The 26045-nt window shown below is 38.5% G+C and overlaps 1 protein-coding gene across 6 annotated transcripts in view; it reads right to left on the bottom strand.

Annotated features, from left to right (window-relative positions):
• MCCC1 (methylcrotonyl-CoA carboxylase subunit 1) overlaps nucleotides 1-26045 on the bottom strand; it is an 83719-nt gene that overhangs the window by 37895 nt on the left and 19779 nt on the right. For 5 of the 6 annotated variants that reach the window (XM_007971955.3, XM_007971949.3, XM_007971953.3 and 2 more), the window contains 4 exons: nucleotides 18768-18889; nucleotides 17618-17765; nucleotides 17407-17528; nucleotides 4289-4400 (listed from right to left, as the gene is read on the bottom strand). In XM_007971955.3, the coding sequence (XP_007970146.3) occupies nucleotides 4289-4400; nucleotides 17407-17528; nucleotides 17618-17765; nucleotides 18768-18889 (504 nt within the window). The remainder of the gene's footprint in view (nucleotides 1-4288; nucleotides 4401-17406; nucleotides 17529-17617; nucleotides 17766-18767; nucleotides 18890-26045) is intronic. The other variant, XM_007971954.3, reaches the window with a different exon arrangement.

Raw genomic sequence — 26045 nt, 5'->3', positions numbered from 1 at the left:
GCCTGTAGTCCCAGCTACTCAGGAGGCTGAGGCAGGAGAATGATGTGAACCCAGGAGGTGGAGCTTGCAGTGAGCAGAGATCGCGCCACTGCATTCTAGCCTGGGTGACAGAGCGAGATTCCGTCTCAAAAAAAAAAAAAAAAAGTATAGCACAATGATGCACTGCATATAATACTTTATAATACAATTACTTTTTTTTTTAAATTTACTATACTATACAATTCTAATAGTTACTTTAAAGTGTATCCCTTTTACTGAAAAAAAAGAGTCACCTGTAAAACAGCCTCAGGCAGGTCCTTCAGGAGGTATTTCAGAAGGTGGCATTGTTATCATAGAATATGACAGCTCCAAAGATGTTATTGACCCTGAAAACTTTTAGTGGGACAAGATGTGGAGAAAAGAAAGTGACATTGATGATCCTGACTCTGTTTAGGTCTAATGGGTGTGATTGTGTCTTCATTTTTAATAGAAAAGTTTAAAAAGTTAAAATAGGCCAGGTGTGGTGGCTCACCCCTGTAATCCCAACATTTTGGGAGGCCGAGACGGGTGAAGCACTTGAGCCCAGGAGACTGATAACAGCCTGGTGAGAATCAAACCACAGAGCAACACGGTGAGCCCCCGTCTCTAAAAAATAAAAAAAATTGGCCAGGCATGATAGCACACACCTATAGTTTCAGTCACTCAGGAGGCTGAGGTGGGAGGATCACTTGAGCCCAAGACATCAGGGCCATGTTTGTGCCACTGCACTCCATCCAGCCTGGGTGACACAGCAAGACCCTGTCTTGAAAAAATTTAATTTAATTTAATTTAAAAATTTTAAAATAGGGGCCGGGTGCAGTGGCTTACGCCTGTAATCCCAGCACTTTGGGAGGCTGAGGTGGGTGGATCATGACGTCAAGAGTTCGAGACCAGCCTGGCCAACATAGTGAAACCCCGTATCTACTAAAAATACAAAAATTAGCCGGGTGTGATGGCCAGTGCCAATAGTCCCAGCTACTCTGGAGGCTGAGGCACGAGAATCACTTGAACTCAGGAGGCAGAGGCTGCACTGAGTCAAGACTGCACCACTGCACTCCAGCCTAGGCTACAGAGTGAGACTCTGTCTCAAAAAAAAAAATAAATAAATAAACAGGAAAAAGGTTATAGAATAAGGCTATAAATAATTTTTTTTTTTTTTTTTTTTTTTTTGAGATGGAGTCTCACTCTGTTGCCCAGGCTGGAGTGCAGTGGTGTGATCTCGGCTCATTTAACCTCTGCCTCCTGGGTTTTTTAAAGCAATTCTGTCTCAGCCTCCTGAGTAGCTGGGATTACAGGTGCCTGCTACCACACCCAGATAATTCTTATATTTTTAGTACAGACAGGGTTTCAGCATGTTGGCCAGGCTGGTCTCAAACTCCTGACCTCAAGTGACCCACCCGTCTCAGCCTCCTAGAGCCCTGGGATTACAGGTATGAGCCACCACACCTAGCCAAGAAAGAATATTTTTGTATGTCTGTTTAATGTGTTTGTGTTTTAAGCTAAGTATTATGAAAAAAGAGTCAAAAAGTGAAAAAAAAAATTGAAAGTTTATAAAGTAAAAAAGTTACAGTAAGTTAAGGCTAATTTATTAAATATTTTTTATAAATTTAATTGAGTGTAAGTGTACAGTGTTTACCAAGTGTACAGTGATGTACTAGGTCTTCACATTCACTCACTGTCCCACCCAGAGCAACTGAAAATCTTGCAGGCTCAATTCATGGTAAGTATTCCATATAGGTGTATCATTTTAATAATCTTTTATACTGTATTTTTACTGTACCTTTTCTATGTTTATATATGTTTAGATACACAAATACTTACCACTGTGTTACAACTGCCTACAGTATTCAGTACAGTAACATGCTGTATAGGTTTGTAACCGACGAGCAATGGGCTCTACTAGCAGCCTAGGTGTGTGGTAGGCTTTGCTATTTAGGTTTAAATACACTCTGTGATGTTCACACGATTACAAAATAACCTAAAGACGCATTTCTCAGAATGTATTCCTATTGTTAAGCAATGCATGACTGTATTATATTTCTATGTATCATATTCTGCATGAAAAAGGATAAAAAGTTGGCCGGGTGCGGTGGCTCACGCCTGTAATTCCAGCACTTTGGGAGGTCAAGGTGGGTTGATCATGAGGTTAGGAGTTCAAGATCAGCCTGGCCAAGATGGTGAAACCCTCTCTATTAAAAAATACAAAACAAAAATTAGCCAAGTGTGGTGGTGGGTGCCTGTAATCCCAGCTACTTGGGAGGCTGAGGCAGAGAATTGCTTAAACCCACGAGGCGGAGGATGCAGTGAGCCGAGGTAGTGCCACTGCACTCCAGCCTGGGTGACAGAGCAAAACTCCGTCTCAAAAAAAAAAAAAAAAAGGATAAAAAGCTAATATTATATACTTCATCAAGAACTGTCCTATGCTAGTTTAACTATCAATATACCAAAGTTTAATGATTCTGCTACTAATTTCTATGCATTGCAGATATTACTCAGCATAATTACATATCTTTGTCCATTGTATCTACATGACAGCTTTTATAACTATATGTCCACTTAAAATTATGTTTCAGGCTGAGCACAGTGGCTCGGGCCTGTAATCCAAGTGCTTGGGAGGCTGAGGTTAAAGGATCACTTGAAGTCAGAAGTTTGAGACCAGCATGGTCAACACACTAAGACCCCATCTCCACAATAAATTTTAAAAAAATTAGCCAGGCATGGTGGCATGCGCTTGTAGTCCCAAGTACTCCGGAGGCTGAGGGGAGGACAGCTTGAGCCCAGGAGTTGGAGACTGCAATAAGCTATGATTACGCCGCTGCACTCCAGACTGGATGACAAAGCCAGAGCTTGTCTCAAAAAAACAAAACAAAACTATATGTATCAATATGGTAACTTTCAACAGTCCTTATTTTTTTTCAGGATGATAAGCAATCTGAGTGATGTGCCTAATGATTATCTTAAAATAATGGGAAACCCTGAGATTCCAAGTTAATAAGAAAGGTACATAAAAAGAAATATATGTCAAGAAGTAAACAAAGTGTTTAACTTTTTAAAAACAGTGCTATACAGATATAAATTTAAGTAATCACCACTTGAAAATAAGGCTTTACTGCAATTTCTATTGACATTTAATATGTCAATATTCATGGCATAACATATTCTGGTATAATATATAATGGTATAATATATTCTACATCAGAAGTTAATATATTCTGCAACATAAATTAAAATTTGAATATGATATAAGAATAATGTACTGATTAACCAGAAATCTCTGATCCCTGACTTTTTGGAAATAAATATATATTGAAAAAAACATCTATGTAACATTGAACAAGAACCCATGGCAGTAGCAATCTCCACAGAAATGTAAATCCAAAAATAGGTAGTCCTAGTTGCAGGCTTTGACCCAGGTAATCACCTCAACCAATCAGGGGTAAGGCTCAAAGAGATGCAAACAAATAATGTTAAGCGAGCAAGCGCTGCCAAATGAGAGATCCTCTCGTCTCTATAATATAACCAATAAGACAGGAAAATCTCTCACATATTTTGGGAACATATGAAATGGTAATTAAAAAAGCCTTCTCCACAAAAAATACATTCAATTAACCAGACCATTCCATTGCAGTAATTAATTCTAGTTCATTACAATTTTCTGTATTTTTTTTTTTTGAGACGGAGTTTTGCTCGTTGCCCAGGCTGGAGTGCAATGGCATGATGTCAGCTCACCGCAACCTCTGCCTCCCAGGTTCAAGCAATTCTCCTGCCTCAGCCTTCACGAGTAGCTGGGATTATAGGCACGCGCCACCAAACCTGGCTAGTTTTGTATTTTTAGTAGAGATGGGGGTTTCTCCATGTGGGTCTAGCTGGTCTTGAACTCCTGACCTCAGGTGATCCACCCACCTTGGCCTCCCGAAGTGCTGGGAATAAAGGCGTGAGCCACTGCACCCAGCCGTTCATTACAATTTAAAATGTGCACTGAAACCTCACTATACAGCTTTTCACTGTAAATCAGATTGGTGAATCAGAGTAGATTTTCCCATATTTTATCCAGAAGCAACATGGCCCTGTTGTGTCTACCCCCAGAACATCAATCTCCTCCTCATCCCCAATACCACAGGAGGTCTTTTCATTACACTGCTATTAGGAAACAGCTGTCCAGCAGGAGTTTGAGGGGTGAGAGACACCAGATTCGCAGACTTCTAATATGAAAATCAGAGTAAGATTCACATTATAGAGAAGCTTAGAAATTTCTTTCCAAAGTGCTTACTGCTGGGGCCTCCTCAATGATCTTCTGATGTCGTCTCTGCACACTACAGTCTCTTTCAAACAAGTACACAGCATTGCCATGGTGGTCACCAAACACCTGGACTTCTACATGCCTATATAAAAGCAAACACATGTTAATATATTTGTTTGGGGTGATAAATATCACATTCGTTAAGCTAAACTGTTAGGTACAATCACCAGGATTTCTCCACTTTTATTTTATTTAAGTAAGATCTGATATTTTGACCTCAAATTAGAGGTTATAGACTTAGAAAAAGAACCACACGTCAAATGAGATGGCTTACGCCTGTAATCCCAGCACTTCGGGTGCCAAGGCAGACAGAATGCTTGAGCCCAGGAGTTCAAGATGAGCCTGGGCAACATGGTGAAACCCCAATCTCTACAAAAAAACTAGCCAGGCATGGTAGCACATGCCTGCAGTCCCAGCTACCCAGGAGGCTGCGGTGGGAGGATCATCTGAGCCCAGAAGGTTGTGGCTGCAGTAAGCTGAGATTGTGCCATGGCACTCCAATGTGGGTGACAGATTGAGAGACCCTGTCAAAACAAAGAAACTATAATCTTGTAAAACTCAGTGAAAACATTACCATTTGCAGGATGAATATTAAAGAGAAAAAAATCTCACTACAAAAAATGGCAAATAATAAAAGACATTTCTCCAACCTGAAGGAGAATGAATAAATGAATGAATAAATATTTTTAAAAGACAGAAAATAGAGACTAAAGTAGGGATACATAAAAAAAGAACAAACTGTCAAAGACTGACAAATTTGACTACATTAATATTACAAATTATAGTCACTTCATATATTGTCAAAAGACCAATGAAAAATTTTTGTGACCTTTTGTTTTTAAGCAACTCTTACAGTTAAATTTTATGAAAATAGAAGACTGAAATTAAAATGGCTCATCCAGAAAAGTTAAATATATTAAATTAATATGGACCATTAGTATCTTAGAAATATACTAATAAAAAATCATAATAAAACCCAAAAAACGGCCAGGCACAGTGCCTCACACTTATAAATCCCAGCACTTTGGGAGGCCGAGGCAGGAGGACTGCTTGAACCCAGGAGTTCAAGACCAGCCTGGGCAACACAGTGAGACTGTTTCTTAAAAAAATTTTTTTTTAAATAAATTAGCCAGGCATGGTGGTACATGCCTGTAGTCCTAGCCACTCAGGAGGCTCAGGCGGGAGGATTCCTCAAGCCCAGGAATTCAAGGCGGCAGTGAGCTACGATTGTGCTACTGCATTCCAGCCTGGCTGATAAAGTCAGACCCCATCTCTAAGGGAAAAAAACAACCACCAACAAAGGTACTAACATGTTGATTATAAAATAGTAAAATTACGATAAATCATATTAAGAGTGAATGCACATAACCTTTGTGGAAATACGGCTAATACGGTCTATTAGGTGAGCATGAAAACATTCTTCTCGGTAGATTTGTGATATGGTCACACTGTAGTTCACTTCACCTATTCATCATCATAATACAGGGGTGATCAGCAAATATGTTTTCCTGTTGATTTTTTAAAATAAAAACTGTCAAACATACAAGAAGCAAAAAAAAAAAAAAAGGCCAGGAAGTCGTATAAATGTATTGCTTCAGTACAATAGGTCATTTCTATTCTTGTTTACTTCATGAAGTATGTTATTTAACCACTTCAAAGAATTTCTCTTCTTGCTGGGCATGGTTGGTGCACACTTGTAATCCCAGCACTTTGGGAAGCCAAGGCGGGCAGATCACCTGAGGCCAGGAGTTCGAGACCAGCTGGGCAACATGGTGAAATCTCATCTCTACTAAAAATACAAAAATTAGCCAGGTGTGGTAGTGCACACCTATAATCCCAGCTAATCAGGAGGCTGAGGCATGAGAATCACTTGAACCTGGGAGGCGGAGGCTGCAGAGGGCCGGAATTGTGCCATTGCGCTCCAGTCTGGGTGACAGAGTAAAACTCTGTCTCAAAAATAAAAAGAATTTATCTTCTTGATATATCAACTTTTCTGAATGTTCCCGTTTTGAATTTTCTAACCCGTCCAATACATTCTCTTAATAAAACTCTTGGAGCTGATTTTTTGGATTTCTTGCCTTGTTGACTTTTCCTCTTTATCCATAAGCTATATAATCACCAAATACATTGTTGCCATTATTTTGAACAAACTGTTATCTGTTAAATCCATTCAGAATAGGAAAATATTCCTATGTTAGAACAGGAATATATTTTACTTCTACCTATTCCTTCTCTAATTCTTTTCTATTCTTTATGTAGCTCCAAGTTTCTGACCAAAAACATTTTATTTCGCTCTAAAGAACATCTACTAATATGTCCTGCAAGGCAGGTCTATTGGTGACAAATTCTCTTAATTTCTGTTTGTCTAAGAAAGTCTTTATTGCTCCTTCATACTTGAAGCATAATTTCATTGGATACAGAAGACTAGCTTAGTTGTTTTTCTCTGAACACTTTATATGTCACTCCACTCTGTTCTTGCATGGTTTCTGGTAAGATTTCTTTCTTTATTCCTCTAGTATTGTCCTTCATTGTGGTTTCTTTCAGTATTTTCTATTTGTCTTTCTTTTCCTGCATTTGAAGATGATGTGCATAGGTATATACATCTTGGTATTTATTCTTCTTGGTGTCCTCTAAGCTTCCTGGTTCTGTAGTTTTGCATCTGTCACTAATTTTGGAAAATTCTTGGCCATTACTACTTTAAATATCTCTCCTGCTGCTAATTCTTGTGGTATTCAAATAACGTGTTACATCCTTTTAAATTGTCCCAGAGTTCTTGGACATTCTGTCCTTTTTTCCTTCATTTTTGTTTCTCCTTGCATTTCTGTTTGGGAAAGTTCTATTTACCTATGTTCAGGATCACTGATTCTTTTTGTAGCTGTGTCTAATCCACTGATGAGCCCAACAAAGGCATTCTTCATTTCTATTACAGTGTTTTTTATTTCTAGCATTTTCTTTTGATTCATTTTCAGTGTTTCCATCTCTCTGCCTGCATTATGCATCTGTTCTTGCATGTTGTCTATTTGTTCCATTACAGCTTTTAATATATTAATCAGTTACTTTAAATTCCTTATCTGATAATTCCTAAATTTGTATCATATCCGTCTAGTACTGCTTACTTTGTTTTAGTCCCTTTTTTTCCCTTGCCTTTTAGCATGCTTTGTAATTGCTAAAAGTAGAACATGATGCATTAGGTAATAGGATCTGAGGTAAACAGTCTTTTAAAGTGAGGCCTTAGGGTAATCTGGCTAGAAAGTAGGCTGTGTTTAATGTCTGCAGTAGCTGTAGGTGCCAGATGTTTCTGTTTCCTCTAGTGTCCTTGTTGTGTTTTGTTTTTAATACCAGTGTCTCTGGTTTCCCTAAGAACTCCTTCTTACACAGTTACAGCTCCTCCATTTGTAATCCATTGTTACTATATGGGAGTCTTGAAGACATGTGTCTTAGTCTTTTTGTACTGCTATAACAGAATACCCTAAATTGTGTAACTTATAAACAACAGAAAATTATTTCTTAGTTTTCAGGCTGAGAAATCCAAGATCAAGGTACTGGCAGATTCGGTGTCTGGTGAGGGTCCGTTCCTCATAGATGGCATCATGTTGCTGTGTCCTCACATGGAGGAAGAGGGAAGGGGCAAATAGGTTCCTCAAGCTCTTTTATTGGGGGAACTAATTCCATTCATCAGGGCAGAACACTCAGGACCTAATCACCCACCAAAGGCCCCACCTCTTAATACCTTGGGGATAGGGGGTTAGGTTTCAATATGTAAATTTTGGAGGGATACAAACATTTAGACCATTGCAACCTGGTAGTGGTGTGTGGGGTAGGGAAAGCATTCTATAAACTTATGATTAAATCTCAAGTCTTTTAGTGGTTCTGTGTTTGTGCTGTAAAGTGTTTCTAGGTTGCTTTTTTTTTTTCCCTCCCCTTAGGTGAAATGGGAAGGCTAAACGGGGTTGTGGTTGGCTAACTACCTTCCCCCTGAACAAAAAAGGCTCTGGCAACATCTCCCTTGGAGTTTCGATTTCTTTTGTTAAGGAGAATAGAATGCTCTGGATCTCTTTCAGATTGGTTACTTTTCCCTTCTCACTTCTGTAAAACATGAGGGATTTTTTTTCTTCTTGGATTTTTACTGTGGGAAGCTGATGAGGTTCTTGGAGGCAAACCCCATGAAAGTGAGAGGTTCCTCTAAGACTGGGTCCCAAGGAGTTTCTCACTTGCACACTGGCCCACACTTAGTCTCAGCCATTTTTCAAAATTCCCATGTAAGTGTTAGGGCTCCAGCAGCTTCTACTCCACGTAAACTGATCTGGCTGTGACTCACTGTACTTGCATGCTTGTCCAGATTTTAGAGTGAAGGCTTGTCCCATGGCCTCAATTCTCTGATGGTTCTAAAGTCACGGACTTTCATTTCGGTTAGCCTTTTTCTTGCTTTTTGGATGTGACTGATGACTTTCAAGCTCTTTACATGTTAGAGCTGAAATGTTTGTTTTTCTAATTCCAATTGTAAAATTCTACCATGATATAGTTTGGGGACTTGTAGCTCCCCATAATCCCCATGTGTGGTGGGTGGGACCCGGTGGGAGGTAACTGAATCATGGGGGTAGGTTTTTCCCATGTTGTTCCCGTGATAGTAAGTCTCACGAGATCTGATGGTTTTATAAAGCGTAGTTTCCCTGCACAGGCTCTCTTGCTTGCTGTCATGTAAGACATGCCTTTGCTCCTCCTTTGCCTCCTGCCATGATTGTGAGGCCTCCCCAGCCATGTGGAACTGTGAGTCCATTAAACCGCTTTCCTTTAATAAATTACCCAGTCACAGGTGTGTCTTTATTAACAGCATGAGAACAGACTAACACATACCACTTCTGACTCTCCCTCATCTTTTAGCTGCTCCAGGTAAGAGGAAACACTACAGTAGGGATTCCAGATTATGAAGGGAATGTGTGGGGGCCACATCAAGAGCACAGAGCAATTCTTGCCTGAGTTTTTTTTTTTTTTTTTTTTTTTGAGATGGAGTCTCGCTCTGTTACCCAGGCTGAAGTGTAATGGTGCGATCTCGGCTCACTGCAACCTCTACCTTCCAGGTTCAAGCGATTCTCCTGCCTCAGCCTAACAAGTAGCTGGGACTACAAGCGCATGGTGCCATGCCTGGCTAATTTATTGTATTTCAGTAGAGACGGGGTTTCACCGTGTTGCCCAGGCTGGTCTCGAACTCCTGAGCTCAGGCAATCCGCCCTCCTTGGCCTCCCAAAGGGCTGGGATTACAGGCATAAGCCATCGTGGTCAGCCTTGTCTGAGGTCTTAGAAGTTGGAAACACTTTTCCTTTGGCTGTTTATAAGGGAAGTTCAATGAAGATCTGTGTTCCGTTAAGATTTCTGTAGTTATTAAATCAGTCTTATTTACCTTTTTCTGATTGACCCTTTTCTGTGCAGCTTTATCTAACTTAGAATTTCTGGAGTACAGCGTCTAGAAATGTCTGAGAACCAGGCGGTGCATCAAATCCCAGCTGCCTTAATTCGGCCACTGCCAGAGTATGGCCAAAGAGACAGACAGATGCAGCTGAGTCCTATCATGAGTGCCTTGATATCTTCTAAGAGTCTTAACATTTTCATTTTCATATTTTATTTATTTATTTTTAAGACGGAGTCTTGCTCTGTCGCCCAGGCTGTAGTGCAGTGGTGTGATCTTGGCTCACTGCAAGCTCCACATCCTGGGTTCATGCCATTCTCCTGCCTCAGCCTCCCGAGTATCTGGGACTACATGCGCCCAACACCACACCTCACTAATTCGTTGTATTTTTAGTAGAGACGGGGTTTCACTGAGTTAGCCAAGATGGTCTTGATCTCCTGACCTTGTGATCCGCCCACCTCGGCCTCCTGAAGTGCTGTGATTACAGGCGTGAGCCACCGTGCCTGGCCCTATTTACATTTTTAATCCATCTAGAATATGTATTATATATGAACTGAGGAAGAAATCTGATTTCTGTTTTTTCTTCCAAAATAGTATACTTTAAAGGTGGTTTCTTATCCCAGTCTTTAAGTTGTATTAAACAGTTTTGATAAGATTTGTGAAATATCTTGATATCGACTCTTCTCAGTTATCAGCACCATTTTGACAATCTTCTGGCACTGCATTAGTTCAACAGGTAATTATTTAGCAGGACATAAAGAACACACAGTATGATTATCAGGATATTTAAATGTTATTACTAGAGGCTATTCTCTCTGGAGTAGCCACTCTTTATTCCTTTACTTTCTTAATAAACTTGCTTTCACTTTACTGTATGAACTTGCCCTGAATTCTTTCTTGTGTGAGAGCCAAGAATCCTCTCTTGGGGTCTGGATCAGGACCCCTGTCTGGTAACATCTTTCTGGTGACCACAGAAGGAACAATACTAAGGAAATCCTGACCCAAAGGCTAACTTTGGGTAAGTACTGGGGTCTGGTAACTTCTTTCTGATGAACCATGGAAGGGATGATACTGAGGAGACCCTCCAACCCAAAGACTGCAGCACTGATTGGCCAACTGTGGGTAAGTGGGGTGCATATACCTGGGTAAAGAATGGGATTGGGTTACAGGCCCAACTTAGTGGAGTTAAAGTCTCTCCTAAGAGTGGGTTAAAGGCCCCTCTCAATAAAATGCAAGGATGCTTGACTGAACTTGAGCTTAAAGCCCAACTTAGGAAGGTTAGATTCCTTCCTAAGATTTAGGGGGTTAGAGGCTCCTCTCAGTAAAATCCCTCTTGGCTAAGAATGGGTTTGGCACTACGGATGTTAACTGCTATTCTGCTTGAATTAATCTGCCTTGCACTCTTTGCTGATGGTGGTGGGTGACAGGATTAGGCATGTACAGGATGGTGGGATATGGGGAGCTTTTACCTCCCCAAAAGGAGAAACTTGAGAGCTGAAGGAATTGCTAGAAAAGATCCCTTCTTAACTGACAAATGGCCACCTGAACTTTTGATTTAGTGTCAGTTGCAATGGGTGGGTCTTTCTCTGGCCTCTCTGAGCACCTTGCCTTCCCCGTCCAGCCACAAAGCAATGCTTTTCTTCCTTCTCTTCCCTTTCTCTTTCTGTGCAAACTGATTGAATGAATGGCAAAAATCACTGTTTATCTCCTCTATAAAGTTTTGATTAATAAAAAAAGGATTTGTGAGGCTAGTCTTAAGCTGTAGTGAATCTGGTGTGCTTTGTGTGGCTTTCTGTATTGTTCTGCCATAGAGATGGGTACCTTAGGATAAAACACAGGCTGAGAACCCCACAAGCCCACTGTTTAAGATGGCCCAGCAAACTAGTCAGTTATAAACTTTGCTGCAGGTCCCTGGGAAAAAAACTGGATGAGGTTTCCTTCTTGTCTTGTATGTCCTTGGGAGCTTGACCATGTAACCATGTGGCCTAGCTTTGTCTTTTCACAATGGTGGCCCAGGTTCAGGGGTCAATTCCTGGCTTAGGGAATGAGTCCTTTTCTTCTGTTTGTCTGTGTATTTATATGTGTTGTGTGTGTAATATGAAAGAGCTTTGATTAACTGGTTTAAAAATAAGTGCTTATATCAATTATTTTGTCAGAAGAGCAAAAAGTATAATGTCTTTTAGTTTACGTGATTTAAGTAATTTTTGAGAAATTGAAACAATTATACACGTAAGGTGTGTATAGAAAGTGAAATGCGTTTTTGGTAAAAGATTATAAGAAGGCATAGGAATGTGGATTTTTTTTGGTCTAGATTAAAAAGTTAAAGGATTGTTTTAAGTTAGATAAGATAAAGCTTAAGGTTTAAGCAAGTTGTGGAAGGTTTGTAAAAAATTAATCTTTGTAAAAGAAATTGTGTGTGTGAACATATTGTCTAAAGTTAAAGGGGTATTCAGGTTTTCTGTAAATTGAACATTGGAATAAAAGCACAACAGGTTTTTCTTAGAGCACTAATCTGCTCTTTAACAAAAATTTGTAAAGGGTTATAAAAGGTTTATCAGAACCTCACTTTATGGTCAAACATTAAAATAGGGTAGATATGTCTATAAGGTTTTATTGAAAATTGGGTTTAACATTAATAGTACAGTTATGTAAAGGTGAAATCTGGCGTAAAAGTCATATAGGAAGCAGTGTCAAATGTGAAACAGTGTTTAGCTTTCCTCGGGCTATATTTGTATAAATATGTTATTAGTATGTGCTCCAAAATAATGGGAAACTCCTATAATTCTGCTATGACTTAGTGCACCTTATCAGTATAATTATAATTGTTACATAAAACCATTGTATGCAACAGAGGTAACCAAATTTCTTTGTCAATTGTGTTTTTAACTGTGGCTGTCCTAAAACTTTTTGCCATCCATAGACAATTATTTTGTTTTGATCCTCTTCAAAAGGAGATTTTTATTATTATTATTATTATTTTGAGACTGAGTCTCACTCTGTTGCCCAAGTTAGAGTGCAGTGGTACAATCTCAGTTCACTGCAACCTCCGCCTCCCAGGTTCAAGTGATTCTCGTGCCTCAGCCTCCCAAGTAGCTGGGATTACAGGAGCGTGCCACCATGCCCGGCTAATTTTTGTGTTTTTATTAGCGACAGTGTTTCACCATGTTGGTCAGGCTCCTGACCTCAAGTGATCCACTTGCCTCAGTCTCTCAAAGTGCTGGGATTACAGGCATGAGCCACCAAGCCCCAAAAGGTGATTTATAATCAACTATACAACTCTAATAGGTATTCTTGAATGCAGGTTTCATTTAACTTTGGAGATTGTGACATTAGAAAAGGGAAAAAGAAACTTTCCGGACTCTCGTGGAAAGTTGACATGTTCATGTATATCAAGCAAAACAGAAGTTAACCGTATGGACTAAACTAATAGAAGTCTGAAGTAACCTTTTTTGACTTTTTGCTTAAAACATTGCTGATTCTGTTTTGTTCTTCAGAGTCAAGGAAACTTTTAAGTTATTCACAGCTTTTTAAACAATTAAGTAATGTACATACTCATAAACAAAATTTGGAGCATATTTGTTTCTCTCTGATTTCTCCAGAATTTGGAAATTACTTATGAGTATCTTAACTTATGGCAATATAGTTATTTGCATAAATGCAGTAAGAATCTGCTTTCTTTTGCAACGGGGCACAATTGGAGAAACTGGTTATTTTGCCAAGGCTTTGACTGGAATGGCATGCTTTCCTTTAAGGAATCAAACTTGACTTGTAAAGCTAATAAAAGCCCCTGGGGAAAACTGGCCTCGTACCTTGTCTACACAGTCTCTATATAGGGTTCCTAACCCGTAGTAAGTAAAGAGGGTATAAATCCATGGCTGGGCTTGGCTTAAAAAAAAAAAAAAAAAAAAGGTCTTCTCTGAGATTTCTTATGGAAGAGTTCTATCAAAACTAATTTTAAAAGCCTATATGGCAAACAATTATCCTTGCTGCACTTTGTACAAATAATCAGGCCATGTAAAATAAAGCAAATCAGCCTTACCATGATTTGTCTTTAGTAAAAATGGGAAACTGGAGAGGGAAAAATTGTGTTTCAAGAACTATGGTACATTTGTTATTGAATTCTGGTTTTATCAGTTGTTTTTGAGATTTCCTGCAATTTAGACTAACCCTGCTTATTCCTGTGGACCAACCAGTGATATCTGGATGCTACTGAGAAGAAACAGGAGAGATTGGTAAAGCAAAAATCTGGATCAATATTCTAATCCTGGGCATGTATTGGAATCACCTAGCAACCCCATATCAGCCTGGTTCCAATAGTTGCCCAGTTCGTGGAAAGTCTTCTAATTTAGTTAACTTGGGATAATCTTGCTTATTTTGCTTTACTGTTGTGGAATATATTACTGTTGTACTCTTTGTGTAGAAATGCAGGATAAGCTTACCAAATGTTTTTTTAAAAAACACACATTAATCTTCCAGACACCACCTTTTGTTGGAACTCAAGGGTTATGAGTGGCTCTCAACATACCGATGCTTTCTAACTAAGCTCCTCTCTATCCTGAACACAAGAGATCCTAATAGTTAGGCAGGAATATCATCGCCCCATTCAGTCTGAAGAAGTTACAGAAGATGGATCTTTGTCCTTCTGCAACCCTTAGGATTAAGCGTTCTCTTACAAAAGGGAACGGGGAAATGTCAGAGGCATTTGAACTGAAGCAACTCCCATCTTGAATAGGAGCTGGGTAAAATAAGGCTAAGACCTGCTGGGCGGCATTCCCAGTGGCAAGTTAAGGCATTTTTAATCACAGAAAGAGATAGAAGGTCAGCAAAAGATACAGGTCATATGGACCTTGCAGATAAAACAGGTTGCAGTAAAGAAGTTGGTTAAATCCCACTAAAACCAAGATGGTAACGACGGTGACCTCTGTTTGTCTTCACTGCTACACTCCCACCAGCGCCATGACAGTTTACAAATGCCATGGCAGTGTCAGGAAGTTACCCTATATGGTCTAAAAAGAGGAGGCATGAATACTCCACCCCTTGTTTCGCATTATCATCAAGAAATAACCATAAAAATGGGCAACCAGCAGCCCTTGGGGCTCCTCTGTCTATGGAGTAGCCATTCTTTATTCCTTTACTTTCTTAATAAACTTGCTTTCAATTAAAAAAAAATTATTAATAGAAATACAGAATAGAAATAGAGTCACACAATGTGCCACACAATGACATTCAGTCAATGCCAGACTGCATATATGATGGTGATTTCATAAGATTATGATGGAGCTGAAAAATTCCTATCATTTAGTGACATAATAGCACAGTACATTACCTTTCCTATGTTTTGAGATGTTTAGATACATAAATACTTACCACTGTGTTACAAATGCCTACAGTATTCAATACAGTAACCTGTTGTACAGGTTTGTAGCTCAGGAGCAACAGGCTGTACCATAGCTTAGGTGTGTAGTCGGCTATACTATCTCAGTTTGTGTAAGTATACTCTATGATGTGTGCACAACAATAAAATTGCCTAACAATGCATTTCTCAGAATGTATCTTGTCATTAAGCAACACGACTGTATATAGAAATATTAATAATAACTAGGAGAATACAATTATGGGTTGTTTTCCATCTTCTGCATTTTCCAAAAGTTTGTAATGTATTCATATTATTTCTACAGTTCAAAAAATATTACTGATGCCTGTTACAAGGAAAGTGGTATGCCAGGCAATATATGCAAAAAAGTAAAAATGTATATACTACCAGGTCTTTGATTCCCAGGGGCTTTCCAGCTATTGGGGGAATAAATTACAATGTGAGACAATGTATGGCTAACATTTCATAACTAAAGAACTTACATATTCAAAAAATGTTGCAGGCATTGAGTTACATAGTTACTGAAATAAGCTATTGATGTCTCCACAATTCTAACTTAAGAGCATACTAATTTGGATGGCTAGCCTATTCTTTCTTGAAAGGAAGTCTTCAATTTACCTTAGAAATGTCTTTTTTTGGTCTTACTTCCCACTAACAGATGGCATAGGCTGTGTTCTCCTCATCAATTTACCCATTTTAAGACTGACTTCTTTTTTTTTTTTTTACTATCAAATTCTAATCGAATTTCATTTACTATGCCATGCTCAGGACAGTTCTCAGTTTTATAGGGCCTGAAACGAAAAACAATTTGGGAGTCTTCTTCAAGGAGAAGAATACAAAACTGCAAATACAAAATTAGGTCAGGGTCTTGGAAGAGGTTAACGCCAAAGAAGGGCCTGAAGCTTCAAGTCTGTTACCTTTAAGGTAAATTTCTTTCCAGTCACGGTTCCCAAATGAATTATTCTTTTCATTTGACTTACAGGTCAAAAAAAAAAAAAAATATATATATATATATATATATATATATATAAAAATAATTTTTTAAACAACTGTCATAAAAATCTATGAAATGAGAAACTTTATAATCAGCATCTTAGACAACAAACATGAAAAAATTCCAGAAAAAAAAAAAACAGGGATTCACATTGCATTTGCTATAGTGGTACCCAGAGAAGTAGCTTAGTGCGGTGGCTTAGACATGAACTCTGGAGTCAAACTGCCTGGGTTCAAATCTCAGCTTTACTACTTAACAGCTGAATGACCTCAGACAAGTAACACAACACAACCACTCTGTAGCTTAGTGTCCTCACCTGTAAAATGAAAACAGCACTTACCTAATGAGATTGTTGTAAGAATTATATTAGAATTATAAGGACAGCAAGATTATTTAGCATGTGTAAAATACTTAAAATCTGGCACATGGTAAGTGCAATATAAGTGTTAGCTCCTATTATTATTAGTATATCACTTATAATTCAATTTAGAAAATTACTTCCATTTCCTGAGCATCTCAACTGACAGAGTTCTATAAATATAGCTGAATTTATTACAATAATTTGCTAATATTGAAAAAACCCTAAATTTCATCAACAAGAAACATACTGAATGAATTAATAGTATATTAAGATCATAGAACCACTAGGTCACCAACAAAAAGAATGAGGCTGATCTATAATTACTGACATGGAAAGATGTCTGTGACAATAGTATTAGTAAATAATATTAGTGTATAAGAGTATATTCACTGGCTGGGCACGGTGGCTCACGCCTGTAATCCCAGCATTTTGGGAGGCTGAGGCAGGCGAATCACAAGGTCAGGAGTTTGAGACCCGCCTGACCAACATGGTAAAATCCCATCTCTACTAAAAACACAAAAATTAGCCAGGCACGGTGGTATGTGCCTGTGATTCCAGCTACTTAGGAGGTTGAGACAGGATGACCGCTTGAACTTGGGAGGCAGAGATTGCAATGAGTCGAGATCATGCCACTGCATTCCAGCCTGGGCAACAGAATGAGAGACTCCATCTCAAAAAAAAAAAAAAAAAAAAAAAAGATTCTATTCACTGTTCTCAAGTATGTATTTTGTTTTATGTATGTGTGTATATATATATATAGGTTTCTATTCACATAGAAAATGCCTGGAAGAATGCATACCATCCTACAATCAGTGGTTACATCACAGGACAGAACTGGGAAACTTATAATAATATACTTATATACTATTATAGTTTTATATTTTATAGAATATGCATGCATTATTTTTATAATTTAATTTTTCAACTCTGAGTCAGAAAAATAAGGTCAGCCCACCTCGGTGTGTCTACAAACTTCTCGATCAGCACAGCATCATCATTGAAAGACTTCTTAGCTTCTCTCCGCGCTGATTCTAACTGTTCTTGAAATTCTTGCTCCGATCTAACGATCCTCATTCCCTAAGAGAGAAAAGATGATTATGACCACAACATAAATAAAACAAAGAAGAGGAGCCTGAATTGGCAAACACAAGCATGCACAATCTTACTTTTCCTCCTCCACCCCGGACGGCTTTAATCATGACAGGATAGCCAATTCTCCCGGCGTGTTCCTTCAGGCACTGATCTGATTGGTCCTCACCATGATAACCCTCCACAACAGGTACTCCAGCAGCAGCCATTATGGATTTGGATGTGCTTTAGAGTGGGAAAGCAAACAACATGCCCCAAATTCTATAAACTGTTTCATTCAAGAGAAACACAAATATAGCCCAGTCTATAAATTACAAAACACCTTTAAAGAAAACATCAAGTCTGAGATGACAAAATAATACAAATTCAAGATGTCTATTAGTTAGTTTCCCTCAATTCATGTGGTAGCTCATCTCACCCTATTTTTAATCCCAAAATACTAATATATTGATTAGAAACATTAAGTATTTTCTGTAACTCAATGGAATTTCCCTGTTGCAGATAAATAACTTATGCCTATGACAACAGAAGGGTAGAATTAAAATATCTATTATGGGTAAAACAAACTATTTTTTTTTTTTAAGAGACAGGGTCTCACAATGTTGCCCATGCCAGAGTGCAGTGGTGCAATTACACCTCACTACAGCCTTAAACTCCTGAGCTCAAGTGATCCTTCTGCCTCAGCCTCCTAAGCAGTTGTGACTACAAGTGTGTGTCACCATACCCAGCTGAAATCTTTTTTTTTTTTGAGATGGGGTCTTACTCTGTCGCCCAGACTGAAGTATGATGGTGTGATCACAGCTCACCGCAGCCTTGATTTCCTGGGCTCAGCCAATCCTCCTACCTCAGCATCCCAAGATGTTGGACCCACAGGCATGTGCCACCAAGCCTGGAATTTCTAAAAAATGTTGTAGAGACAAGGTCTCCCTATGTTGCCCAGGCTGGTCTTAAACTTTTGGGCTCAAGCGATCCTCCCACCTTTGCCTCCCAAAGTGCTAGATTACAGGTGTGAGCCACTGTGCCCAGGCCTGGCTGAATTAAAAAAAAAAAAATTTAGAGACAAGGTCTCAATAAGTTGCCCAGGCTGGTCTTGACTTCCTGCCCTCAAGCTATCCTCCTGCCTCTGTCTCCCAAAACACTGATATTACAGGCATAGCCACCATGCCTGGCCCAAACTATTTCAACTGACCTTTATACAGTTATATTTTAAAAGATATAAACTCATACCTCTTTATACCCATGTCTCTAATTGCAGATGGAGGAGGGCCTATAAAAATAATTCCTTCTTGCTTACAAAGTTCAGCAAATTCCATGTTTTCTGAAAGAAAACCATATCCTGGATGGATAGCCTAGAAATGAGAAATAAAATTAAAAACTTACTCATTAGTGCTCAACTGGCAACACCTTAATGCAGGTGAAGCTGTCTTCCTCTGGGAGGCCTCTCCCTACACTGCTAATAGTATGATCTCTATCAAAATGTTTCCAAAGAAATATCTGAAATATTCATACGAAAGCTCTGAAGCCTTACCTAAACCAGATGAATCTATATTTCTTTTTATTATGATAATATATACATAGCAAAACATTGACCATTTTAGTTACTTTTAAGTATATAATTCAGTGGCATTAAGTACACTCACAATGTTGGGCAGTTGTCATCACCATCCATCCTCAGGATGTTTTAATCTCCAAACATAATTCTCCGTTCCCTCCCTTTCCTTAGTGCCTGGTAACCAGCATTTTACTTTCTGTGTTTATGAATTTGTCTAGCCAAAGTACCTCATGTAAGTGGAAGTGTATAATAATTTGTCTGAGTTTGGCTTATTTCACCTGCATAATGTTTTCAAGGTTCATTCATGTAACATGTATCAGAATTCCATTTGTTTTTAAGGTCAAATAATATCCAGTTTGTATACCTATTGTTTACCCATTCATCTCTTGGTGGACATTGTATTATTTCTACACATTGTGAATACTGCTGCTATGAAAAACAAGCATTGGTATACAAGTATCTGTTTGAGTCCCCGCTTTAAATTCTTCTAGTTGTATATCACAAGTGGAATTGCTGGATCATATAGTACAGAAGTTTCTGTATACTTAAATTTAAAACAACACTGCAATTAGGGTAGAATGTCAAGGAGTAAAGAGCTTCAGAGTGGTAAGGGAAATTTGTCTATTCTGTCTCTGTAAAACTGGCCTAGAATTGAAATCATGGCATCCAAAAACCCCAAAGAGAACACTAGCTCAATAAATACCTCACTTATCTTCAGGTCACTATCTAGCAATGTCATCTTTCCAGAAAAAAGCTAAGAAGCAAATGAAAGTCATGTATTAAAGTCTACAGGAGTGCCCCTTATCCAATATAGGGGATATATTCCAAGATCCCTAGTGGATGCCTGAAACTATGAATACTACAGAAGTGGACTGATACCAATTGGACCACACTTCTGTTCATGTCTTCCAAACACAAATTTAATGCCTTTCCCATCTTAACTAAGCACTTGCCATGCACTGTGGCCGTAACTTTTGCAGTTTGAGGTGCAACAGGAAAATAACATGAATTTGTTTTTTCTTCTTCACAATTTCACAGATAGAAACTTGGTCCTTACCAAGAACCAAGAAATCTCAACATATATATATATATTTTTTCTTTCCTTGAGAATGTTCACCTTTTCACTTAAAAGAAGCATTTTATAGCTTCTCTTTGGCATAAGTGAATTGCTACCATCATTACTCTTGCACTTTGAGGCCATGATTTAAATAAAACAAGGGTGACTTGAACACAAGCATGGTGGTACCGTGACAGTCGATTTGATAACCTAGATGGCTCCTGAGTGACTATGTTGGGGAGTGTAGACAGCGTGGAGACACCAGATAAAGGGACGATTCACATCCTAGGAGGGACAAAGCAGACCGTGGAAGATCTCACTGTGCAATTCAGAATGGCGTGCAATTTAAAACTTATCAATTGTTCATTTCTGGAATTTTCCATTTAATATTTTCAAACCACAGTAGACTGCAGGTAACTGAAACCACTCAAAGAGAAACCCTGGATAAAGGGGGACAACTGTATGTGTACTTTTAGTGAAAAGGGCATCCCTCAGACTTCAGCCTAGTTACTTCTAATGTACTCAGAATTTTAACGAACATACTTACTCGGTTTTTAGCCCACAGAACAAGAAATTCAGTAACTGAAGGACAGCAAGATTTCTAAGAGCAAACACACTGACAGCAAAAAGGGAAGAAACAGAAGAAGGCAAAAGGCAGAGTGGGCTTGGATGATTTAATGAGTGATGAAGTCACTCCCTCTCCAGTATCAGTAGCCCTGAGGGGATTTGTTCTTCTAACATGTATTATAATTATGACCAAAACAATATAAAAAGACAAACGCTTCGCCAATACTATTTGAAAATAGTTACACTCAAAGAACATTTCAAAATTAAAGGGGCAAGCTTCAGATATCTGGGAAACTCATACGAATAGAAAAACCCACATCCTAGTGACAGGAAACAATAAAATGCCAGATACAGATAAAATGCTGGATAGTCACAAGTTGCAGCCAGTGTGGAGTTTTATTTCTTTTAAACCAAAGTTCAATTTTATTTTATTAACTTTTATTTTAGGTTTGGGGTGCATGTGAAGATTACACAGGTGAATACATGTCACAGAGGTTTGTTGTACAGATTATTTCATCATCCAGGTATTAAGCCTAGTACTCAATAGTTATCTTTTCAGCTCCTCTCCCTCCCACCTTCCCCACTCAAGTATACCCCAATGTCTTTTGTTTCCTTCTTTGTGTTCATAACTTCTTACCATTCAGCTCCCACTTCTAAGTGAGAACATGCAGTATTTGATTTTCTGTTCCTGTGTGAGTTTGCTAAGGATAATAGCTTCCAGCTCCATCCATGTTCCTGCAAAAGATGTAATCTCATGCTTTATTATGGCTGCATAGTATTCCGTGGTGTTTATGTACCAACTTTTCTTTATCCAATCTGTCACTGATGGGCATTTAGGCTGATTCAATGACTTTGCTATTGTGAATGATGCAATGAACGTACATGCACATATGTCTTTATGGCAGAATGATTTACATTCCTCTGGGTATACAACCAGTAATGGGATTACTGCATTGAATGGCAGTTTTGCTTTTAGCTCTCTGAGGAATCACCCTGCTGCTTTCCACAATGGTTGAACTAATTTACATTCCCACCAACAGCATATAAATGTTACCTTTTCTCCACAACCTTCTGGCATCTGTTATTTTTCTGACTTCTTAATAATGGCCATTCTGACTGGTGTGAGATGGTATCTCACTGTGGTTTTGATTTGCATTTCTTAATGATCAGTGATATTGAGTTTTTTTTCATATGTTTGTTGGTCGCATGTATGTCTTCTTTTGAGAAGTGCCTGTTCATGTCCTTTGCCCACTTTTTTTTTTTTTTTTTGAGACGGAGTCTCGCTCTGTCGCCCAGGCTGGAGTGCAGTGGCATGATCTCAGCTCACTGCAACCTCCACCTCCCAGGTTCACGCCATTCTCCTGCCTCAGCCTCCCAAGTAGCTGGGACTACAGGCGCCCGCCACCACGGCCTGCTAATTTTTTTGTGTTTTTAGTAGAGACAGGGTTTCACCATGTTAGTCAGGATGGTTTCGATCTCCTGACCTTGTGATCCCCCTGCCTCAGCCTCCCAAAGTTACGGGATTACAGGCATGAGCCATCGTGCCCACCTGTCCTTTGCCCACTTTTTAATGGGGTTGTTTTTCTCTTGTACATATGTTTAAGTTCCTTATAGATACTAGATATTAGACTTTTGTCAGATGCAAAGTTTGCAAATATTTTCTCTCACAATTTGGGTATTTTGTATAAAATGGTCAAACATCTACACTACGAAAACGAACAGGTCTATGTCCTAGTCCTCCCTGGTTTGGGTTTTCTTTTGAGATATGATTTATAATACATAGCATTCATTCATTTATAGTTTGGTGAATTTAGTAAATCTATACAATTATGCAACTATCACTACAATCCAGTTTGAGAACACTTGCATCACTAGAAAAAGTTCCCATGTGCCCACCTGCAATCTGTTCCCACACCCAAGCAACAACTGAGTTGCTGTCTCTAAGGTTTTGCCTTTAAAAAAATTCATATAAACAGAATCATACAGTATTATGTGTCTGGCTTCTTCAACTGCACATAATTTTTCAAGGTTTATTCATGTTGTGGAGTGTGTCAGTAGATCATTTCTTTTTATAATATGGATTCTGTTATATGGATATACCACATTTTGTTTACCCATTCATTTGAATTGTTTTCCAGTTTGTGGTTATTATGAATAACGGTGTTATAAACATTCACAGACAAGTCTGTGTGAAAATATTTTTCATTTCTCTTGGGAAAATACCCAGGAGTGCAATTGTTTGTCATAATATGGTAAGAATACATTTAACTTTTCTAAAGGGATGATTTTATTTTGCATTTCCACCAGCAATTTATGATGCCTTCAAGGGTATCCATATCCCTGCCCACATATTGTATTGTCAGTCTTTTTTATTTTGGCCAATCTAGTGGGTGCATAGTGTTACTGCACTTTTTAAACATAGTTGTTGAGATATAATTCATATACCATAAAACTCGGCCAACCCAATGATTTGTAGTATACTCCAAGTTGCACAATTATCACTATAATCTAAAATACCAAGATCTAATAATGTAAGTTTTTAACACTGCAAAAAGAAATCCTGTGCCTATTAGCCATTTCTCATTTCCCATAAACCCCCAGCCCTAGGCAACTGTGAATCTACTTTCTGTCTCTATAGATTTACCTATATGAACATTTCGTATAAATGGAATCATATAATATATGCAGTCTTTTGTGACCAGCTCTGTCACTGAACATAATGTTTTCAAGGTTCAGCCATTTTTTTTTTTTTACACAAATCAGTAATCCATTCCTTTTTGATGGCAAAATAATACTCCATTGTATGGCTATGCTGCATTTTATTTATGCATTCATCAGTTGATAGACATTTGCGTTGCTCCTACTTTTTTGGCTACTATAAATAATGCTGCTATGAACATTCAGGCATAAATTTCTGTGCGGATGTGTTTTCATTTCTTTTGGATACATACTGAAGAAGTAGAGTTACTAGTTCATAAAGTAACTCTACGTTTAACATTTTGAGAAACTGCAAAACTGTTTTCCAAAGTGGCTGCTCCAGGTTACATTCCCATCAATAATGTAGAAGGGTTCCAATTTCTCTAAGTCCTCACCAATACTTGTTATCATCTCTTTTTGATTACAGCATCCTAGTGAGTATGAAGTGGTATCTCATTGAGGTTTTGATTTGTATTTCCCTAACAGCTAATATGTTGAACATCTTTTAATGGGCTTTCTGGTCATTTGTGTACCTTCTTTGGTGCAGGATCTATTCAAATATTTTGTTCATTTTTAAAAAATTGGGTTTCTTAGCAACAGTTTCAAGCTTTGAAGTCAATTTACCATTTTTTAATTTCACGAACCTTTCTTATAGTATTATGTCTAAGAAATCTTTGCCTATTCCAAGGTCTCAAAGATTTTCTCCTATGTTTTCATCTAGAAGTTTTAGATTTAGTTCTCACATTTAGGTCTATGATACATTGTAAGTTAATTTTTTTGTTTAAGGTGTAAGAGTCTAGGATCTAGGCTTCAGGTTCATCTTTTTACAAAGAGATATCAAATTACTCCAGCAACATTTGTTTAAAAAACTCTCCTCTATTGAACTACTTTAGCATCTTTATTCAAAAATCAATTGACTACATATGTGTGAGTTTATTTTTGGATTTTCTATCCTGTTCTACTGACCTATGTTTTTATCCTTATACAAATACCACACTGTTTTGGTTATTGCAGATACATTTATTTATTTATTTATTTATTTATTTATTTATTTATTGAGATAGAGCCTTGTTCTGTCACCCAGGCTGGAGTACAATGCCACGATCTTGGCTCACTGCAACCTCCATCTCCTGGGTTCCAGCAATTCTCCTGCCTCAGCTTCCCGAGTAGCTGGGATTACAGGCACCTGCTGCCATGCCTGGCTAATTTTTGTATTTTTAATAGAGACAAGGTTTCACCATGTTGGCCAGGCTGGTCTTGAACTCCTGACCTCAAGTGATCTGCCCACCTTGGCCTCCCAAAATGCTGGGATTACAGGCATGAGCCACTGCACCTGGCATAATGAGTTCTGAGACAGTCTAAACCCTACAAATTAGTTAAGCTTTTCAAAAAGTGTTTTAGGTATATATTAGGCTCTTGAGCTATTTTAGGATTAGCTTGTCAATTTCTACTTAAAAAAAAAAAAGCCTTCTGGGATTTTTATAAAGATTGCATTAAATATATAATGCCACCTGAATAATATTGAGTGTTCTGATGAAATATCTGTTTCTTTAGAATTTCTTTAGTATCTCTCAGCAATGTTTTACAGTTTTCAGTAAATATGTCTTGAACTGCTTTTGCTAACTTTTTTCCTAAGTATTTGATTGCTATTGTGAATGTAACCATTTCCTTAATTTCATTTCCAGAGTATGTGTTACTAGTCTCCTTTCTTTTTAACAGATACTGAATTCGATGGAACTTTTTGGTACACTAGATAAATGTTCTCCTTTCATAACTGTATTAGTCTGTTTTCACGCTGCTGATAAAGACATATCTAAGACTGGGCAATTTATAAAAGAAAGATGTTTATTGGACTCACAGTTCCACACAGCTGGGGAGGCCTCACAATCATGGCAGAAGGTAGGGAGGAGGAATTCATGTCTTACATGGATAGTGGCAGGCAAAGAGAGCTTGTGCAGGGAAACTCCCATTTTTAAAAACATCAGATCTCATGAGACTCATTCACTACCATGAGAACAGTGCAGGAAAGACCTGTCCCCATAATTCAATTACCTCCCACTGGGTTCTTCCCACACTACGTGGGAATTGTAAGAGTTACGATTGAAGATGAGATGTGGGTGGGGACACAGAGCCAAACCATATCATTTCACTCCGGGCCCCTCCCAAATCTCAAGTCCTCACATTTCAAAACCAATCATGCCTTCCCACAGCCCCTCAAAGTCTTAACTCATTTTAGCATTAACTCAAAAGTCCACAGTCCAACGTCCCATCTAAGACAAGGCAAGTCCCCTCCACTTAAGAGCCTGTAAAATCAAAAGCAAGCTATTTACTTCCCAGATACAATGGGGGTATAGGCATTGGGTAAATACAGCCATTCCACATGTGAGAAACTGGCTAAAACATAAGGGCTACAGGCTCCATGCCAGTCTGAAATCCAGCAGGGCAGTCAAATCTTAAAGTTTCGAAATGATCTCCTTTGACTCCATGTCTTACATCTGGATCACATGGATACAAGAGGTAGGTTCCCACGGTCTTGGGCAGCTCCACCCTTGTGGCTTTGCAGGGTATAGCCCTTCTCCTGGCTGCTTTCACAGGCTGGGGTTGAGTGTCTGTGGCTTTTCCAAGTACATGG

Source organism: Chlorocebus sabaeus, chromosome 15 (assembly GCF_047675955.1).
Source record: "Chlorocebus sabaeus isolate Y175 chromosome 15, mChlSab1.0.hap1, whole genome shotgun sequence".
In the NCBI taxonomy this organism is placed as follows: Eukaryota; Metazoa; Chordata; class Mammalia; order Primates; family Cercopithecidae; genus Chlorocebus; species Chlorocebus sabaeus.
The sequence above is the reverse complement of the archived record's forward strand: the minus strand, read 5'-3'. Positions and strand labels throughout refer to the sequence as shown.